This window comes from Plasmodium falciparum, assembly GCF_000002765.6.
Source record: "Plasmodium falciparum 3D7 genome assembly, chromosome: 6".
In the NCBI taxonomy this organism is placed as follows: domain Eukaryota; phylum Apicomplexa; class Aconoidasida; order Haemosporida; family Plasmodiidae; genus Plasmodium; species Plasmodium falciparum.
Window position 1 is genome coordinate 662,501 of NC_004327.3, and position 7,500 is coordinate 670,000.

A 7,500-nucleotide genomic window follows, 5' to 3' on the forward strand; every position below is an offset into this window, starting at 1 on the left:
TGTTGTTCTTACGATATCTCTAGATAACTCGAAACATTCCTTTGATGTAATAAGAAAATGATCTGTCATATAATTAAGATAATACTTTGTTGAGTTCATATATTTAATATAATTATTATAAAAATAATATATTTTTTGGATTTTTGTATATATGCTTTTATGTTTTTTTATAATATTTAATATGATATAAGGATTTATATATTCAAAAACACCATCTGAAGCTATTAATAATAAGTGAAAAAAGTTTTTGTTATCAAATCTATATACATAATTTTTATTTAAATTTGTAGGTTTAAAATAAAGATATGGTAAAAGTTGTTCATCTGGATAAAAATGGAAATTGTTTTTTTTTTTTTTATTATCATTAGATAGTGGATCCATAGAGTAATTATGATTATAAAGGTTTTCTTTATAAACTTTAATTACATTGGAGTGTGTAGTAAAATTGCTGATATTATTATTATTATTATAAATATTGTTATTATTATAAATATTGTTATTATTATAAATATTGTTATTATTATAAATATTATTATTATTATTATTATTATTATTTTTGTTTTCTTTTATATGATAAAAATTATCATAAATGTTTTTTTTTTGTTTACCATCTGTTTCGTAGACATTAACAAAATGAATCATATTTTTGTGAACATTTGTTGTTTTATTATCATTATTATTACAATTTATATTTACATTTTTTTTTATTATATCATCATTTTTCATATTTAAATGTTCCTTTTGTTTTTTTAAAAAAGTCAAATCATTTATACCGTTAACCTTACCATAACTATTTAATACATAGTTCTTTCCACAGTCAAAACATTTTTTGTATTTATAAAGATAATGAATATTATTATAAAAATTAATATTATTTATATTGTATTTATATATATTAGAATTATTAGATAATAAATTGTTATATATCCTATTATATCTTTTTTTTATATCATAATCACCTATAACTCTTGATGGATGTAAGCATCCATTTAATCGATTATATTTAATTATATCGTTAGGGATATTCCCTATATTTATTTGTGTCTCTTCTTTTTCTTTTAAAATGAAATTATTTATTTGAAAAATTGTATCTTTTAAATTATCATACATATTATTACTATGATGATTATCACAATGATGTGTTTTATTTGTATTTTTATTCATATTTTTACACATATTTTTATCCATTTTTTTTACACATAAATTATTATATCTATGGTCATCTCCCATATTTCTATGGTACCTATTATGAGCACTCATCTTATGATTATCATGTTCATTGTCATATTGTTTCATATATAAATTATATATTCTTAAATATTCAGAATAATTATTACAATTGTGTTCAGCATTCAATTCGTTATATGAAATTGATTTTATATTTATTTTATATGATTCATAATTTGATTCTTCTATATCTTTTGTTTTTTTCTCATCATATATATTGTCATCACAATTTATGGTTTCCGCTTGTGTATTTATTATATCCTCTTCCCTATTTAAACGTGCCTTCATTCCATTCATCCTTTTTCCTTTCATCCTTCTTCCTTTCTGTTTCGTTTCTTTGTTTCCTTTTTTTTGCTTTTTTTTTTCTTCCTTTTTTATTATATCTTCATAATCATACATATCCAAATTAAATGTCATAAGGCCGCATTTGCTGTCTCCTGTATTACTAACATATATATAATTTTTTCTTATAAAAACATTAATTATACATGAGCCGTTACATTTTTTTAAATTATTTTCCATACACATCTTGTAATATAATAAATCCAGAAAAGGATGTATCAATTTCAAGGACATGTAAATATTAAAAAAAGTGTGGATAAGAAGATAATAAAATATTTTGTGGATATTTTTTATTAAAAATGATGAAGTATGACAAGAGCTATGTCCATCACATATAGTAAATAAATGTATATCATAATGCTCATACAAACTATCTATTCTGTTTTTTCTTCTTGTATATTTAAACAACATTTCTTTATTACTTAAATTATCTTTTCTTATAACACATGGAATATATTTATTATCAACAGGTTTGTTATGCACATCTTTATTTACCTTATAAATAATATCCTTCGTCATGTAATCATTATTTATATAACCCTCTTTATACATATTAAAAGATTCCATTCGGTTCGTCTGACCTCTTCTTATATTACAAGAATTACTCCTATGATAATTATTTAATTTGTTTATTAAAAGACCTGTTTTTAATTTTTTTTCTAGACGTTTCCCCACGTGATCCTTTGTATACACTTCCAGGTCTGAGTAATAATACGAAGCATTAGACATAGCTCCGTGACATATTGTATCACATATATTAATGTTATCAAAAGAATTTTCAATAATCAGACTTTTTTTTTTTTTTTTATTCTCCTTAGGGAAATCCTTTTTTATCTCTTTTCTTTCCTTTCGACAAGTTTGTATATATAAAGAATTCATAATATAATACTTTAAATTTTTTCTATTTTTATTTTTATAACAAGATATTAACAATGAACGTAACATACTAGGTGATCTATTTAAAATAAGTGGAGACGTTAAAATAGAATTTGTTCTATAGATATGTAATATATCTTCATTTATCAAGTTATCATATTTATGCAAATGTCTACAAGTTTTACATTTAATAAAATAATTTTTTAAAGATAGCATATTTGATTTGTTATGTTTCTTAAAATAATCTTCTCCTTCGATAACATCTTCATCATTAAAATATTTTTCTTTATGCATATTATTTTGATCTGTCTCTCTATATATAATATTTTTTTTTTTATACTTTATATCATGACCACAATTATAATTATTTTGATTATCATATTGGTTAAAACTATTTATTAATTTTTTTTTTTTTTTTTTTTTTTTTTTTGTGTGGAATTTTAAAAATTCAAACTCATCTGAGTTGGTAGAGTTATTCTTTTCATTTAACAAATCAAAAAGGTTCTCATCATATATATTATATTTATTATATAAGAAATATTTTTGAGGTTCATATTGTTTTTTATTTAAATAAGACTTCTTGTTAAATAAATACTTTAAATAATTAATATGGACATATTTATTTTTATTTATACATTCGGTTTTTTTACAACTTTTACAAGTAAATATATATTTATGTTTACGTCTTATATTATTATCATATGTAAAATAATAATCTCCTTCATTATTATTCATAAGATTTGTTAATTTCTTCACTTTGTAATTAAGAACATTCGTTTTGTTATTATAACTATCTATTTTATTTGAAATGATTTGTTTTTTATTAAATACTTTCTTAATATTATTATTTGTGTTATTATTATATAAAAAATTTTGATGACCACTATTATGATTATCTATACAATCGTTTTGTTGTCCGTTTGGTTGATTCCTTTTTTGTTCATTTGATTGGTCTCTTTTCTGTTTGTTTGGATAGTCTCTTTTCTGTTTGTTTGGATAGTCTCTTTTCTGTTTGTTTGGATAGTCTCTTTTCTGTTCGTTTGGATAGTCTCTTTTCTGTTCGTTTGGATAGTCTCTTTTCTGTTCGTTTGGATAGTCTCTTTTCTGTTCGTTTGGATAGTCTCTTTTCTGTTCGTTTGGATAGTCTCTTTTCTGTTCGTTTGGATAGTCTCTTTTCTGTTCGTTTGGATAGTCTCTTTTCTGTTCGTTTGGATAGTCTCTTTTCTGTTCGTTTGGATAGTCTCTTTTCTGTTCGTTTGAATGGTCTCTTTTCTGATCGTTTGGATAGTCTCTTTTCTGTTTGATCTTATTTTTTATATGCTCACCTTTACTTTCTTCATCCAAATGATCACAGAAATAATTATATATTATATCATAAGGATATGTTTTACTCGTGTCTTGGTTTTTTTTTTTTTTTTTTTTTAAAGAAATAGAAAGAAAAGGGTTACATAGTTTTACATACACCTTGGATAATTTGATATAATCATTATGATAATATGTATCAGGGTTTATTAGATGTGTTTTTTTATTTTTCATTTTATTATAATTATTTTTCGTATTTTCCATATGTGTCTCGTCATGAAACACTTTCATGAGTTCTTCAAAAAAGGAATATTTCGTTTTCTTTATATTTGTATAAAATTTTTTTATTTGTTTAAATATTTTATAACTACTAAATAAGGTATGAGAACTACAATCTTCATTCTTATGATATTTTCCTTTTTTACTATAAAATCCGTATGTAAAAATATATGAATTGGTTAATTTTTTATTTTGCTCATTTCTATTAAGTTTATTAGGATATATATTTTTTATATCTCCACTTTTTTTTTTTTTTTTTTTTTTTTTCATATATTGATTTATATTGACATATGTATGATCATTCATATCATTTTTATTTGTATCTTCTTCTTTTTTTTGTTTTTCTTTTTTTTTTTTTATTTTGTTTAATATTATTTTGGAGTAGCATTCATAACAAAATTTTTTTTCAATTACATATTCATAATTACAAATATGTTTAATATTATTTATTAATGTATAAATTAAAGGATGATTACAATTTTGTATGTTCTTATAATCATTATGATGATGTCTTATTTTATTTTGATCAGTTGATATATTTTTATATGAATTCCATTGTTTGTATATTAAATGATCATTTTGTTTATTGACATAACCATAAAATTTTTGAATCTTCTTGTTGTAATAATAAATATTATTATCATACTCTATATTATTTTTACATTCTAAGGAAATATTATTATTATTATTATTATTATTATTATTATATTTTTCTATCAAACATTTATTCAGAATAAAATAATTGAATTTCCTTAACCTTTTTATTTTCTTACTTTTATATTTCTTTTTTTTTTTTTGGCACGCAAGAATAATAAAATTGTTATATTTTAAAAAATTATAAATATGATCCTTCTTTAATATACAAGTTACATTTTCTTCTTCATCCTTACATACAGTGGATAAAATATTATTTACATTGTTTAAAGGTAAAGAATTTTTTGTTTTTTTTAAATATATATCTTTTGATATATGTTCACAAGAATTGATAAATGAATTATATTTTTCAATTTTATTTATTCTGTATAATTTGTTTATTTTGTAAATATTTTTTTTTTTTTTGTATATTTTATTTATTTTTTGGACAGAATAAAAAACAATATCATCGTTTTCATGACTCTTTATTATTCTAATTATTTTATATGGATATTTCTCTTTTCTTTTCTCTTTCTCTTTCTTTTGTTTAAATTGAATGTGTGTGTTTATTACTTCAGATTTTTTTTCTGGTATATCAATATTTCTTATATCATTTCTTTTTAAAAAAATATCATAACATTGATCGTATTGGTTGTATAAATAGTTCTCCTTCTTGCAGTGGCCCGTATTATTCATATCTCATGCGCACAAAAATATATGCAAAGAGTATAATCAAAATGTAAATAAATAAATAAATAAATATATATATATTAAATACACATTATTGTTTATATTTTTATATTTTTATCCTTTTCTCTATTTTTTTTTTTTTATATTTTTATCCTTTACTCTATTTTTTTTTTTTTCAGAGAACACCCAGGATAGACAATATTTTCATCTTTTGGCCACACCCTTATGTGTTATCATATAATGGTTGTGACTTTCCTTTTTTTTTTTTTTTTTTTTTTTTTTTTCTGGTGATATTATATAGAATAAATGTGTAGAAGATAGAATAATATAAGGAATAAATACCTTGAAGAAAAAGTTATATATATGTTATATTATATTTATTATGATAGCTTATATGAATTCATAAACATACATACATATATAAATATATATATATGTGTGTGTAAGAACAAATTAAATGTGGAAAGAAATATTTTTACAAGTTGTAAAATTAAAAAAATTATGTTCATATTATATGTAAGGGTTAATCTATATATTATATAATATATTATTTCTTTTTAACAATTTTTAATATATGTAATATCTAAATAAAGTGTACTTACCTTATTAATTATATTATATATATATATATATATATATATATATATCTTAAACGTTAAAAAAAAAATATGAACATATATAAATAAATAAATATATATATATATATATATATATATATATATATGTTTTATTTTTAAGATGTTATATTTATATAAACAAGTATCATACCATACACAAAAGAAGGATCCATACAAAATTTATTAATCCTATGGCAAAGTATTGGATATTATAAAATATAAGGGAAAACAAAAAAATAAAAATAAATAAAAGAAAAGAAAAGAAAATGATAGCACATATATAAATATTTGTGTATATATATATATATATTTATTATCTTTTTTTTTTTTCTTTTCTTTTTTTAAGCCATAAAATTATATATGTGCTCATGATCATATTTCACCCAGATAATTAATTAAACCCTCACAAAAAAAAAAAAAAAAATATATATATTATATATATATAATATATTTCATATGTATAATATAATATATATAATATATTATATATAATATACAAGTTGCTTCACATTAATTTATATTTTAACACCTTTTGAATGAAAGTATTTTTTTTTTTTTTTTTTTTTTTTTCAGTATATTATAAAGATTGATTTTTTTAATTTATTCATGTTTTATTTAATACTTTTTTCGTTCACAAAAAATAATATGTTAATATGTCATATATAAATATATAATATATATATTATTTATTTATTTAATTTTATATATATATATGTATATATATATATATATACAATAACAATTTCTACATAATCCTTTTGAACTTTTAATGAATTATATATAAACTATATATTATGTAAAAGAAAAAAAAACAAAAACGAATTCTCCATAATTATATATTTTTATACCATTTAATTTTTTTTACATTTATTTTATTATAATGTCGTAGGGGTAAGAAATAATCACATATATATATATATATATATATATATATTATTTATATATGTATAAGGCATGTTTTACTAAAATATTTTATAATAATTTGCATCCATAAAAATATAATGTTTTTATATTATTCATATTGTGACGCCCTTTATTTGTAAAATAAAAATAAAACGATAAATAAATAAATAAATATATATATATATATATATATATAAGTACTGGAGATATATATTTTTTTTTCTATGGAAAATAAATTTTAATAAAAAAAAAAAAAAAAAAAAAAAATTAAAGAATATATAAGAACAATTTGTAAAAAGGGGAAAATAATAAAAATATGGGAATTTTTTTTTTTCCCCATACATATATTATATATATATATATATATATTTTATATTTTATGTCTCCATATTTCCAATATTATATCATATTATATCATATTATATCATATTATATCATATTATATCATATTATATAATATTATATTTCTCTTTATATTTTATCTTTTATCATGAAGAAGGAAAATATTATCTCCATACAATCACAAGTGTTTGATGGATTTTGTGGAAATAATATAGCAGCATTCGTTTTTAGAAGGAGAGGACATATTCCTAAAATTCTAAACACAGTACAATATTATTCAAAGTTCAAA

General features: G+C 19.4%; 2 protein-coding genes across 2 annotated transcripts in view; one reads left to right on the forward strand and one right to left on the reverse strand.

Moving 5' to 3' along the window:
* The window catches only part of PF3D7_0615900 (protein phosphatase, putative), a gene marked incomplete at both ends in the record, with an annotated part of 5,421 nt that extends 66 nt beyond the window's left edge, over positions 1 to 5,355 (reverse strand). Inside the window, one exon of the mRNA XM_961052.1 lies at positions 1 to 5,355. This exon is cut by the window's left edge and continues 66 nt beyond it. Coding sequence (XP_966145.1) covers positions 1 to 5,355 — 5,355 coding nt within the window.
* A 2,004-nt stretch (positions 5,356 to 7,359) lies between these two features.
* The window catches only part of PF3D7_0616000 (pyridoxal kinase), a gene marked incomplete at both ends in the record, with an annotated part of 1,773 nt that continues 1,632 nt past the window's right edge, over positions 7,360 to 7,500 (forward strand). Inside the window, one exon of the mRNA XM_961053.1 lies at positions 7,360 to 7,500. This exon is cut by the window's right edge and continues 1,233 nt beyond it. Within this exon, the coding sequence (XP_966146.1) occupies positions 7,360 to 7,500 (141 nt within the window).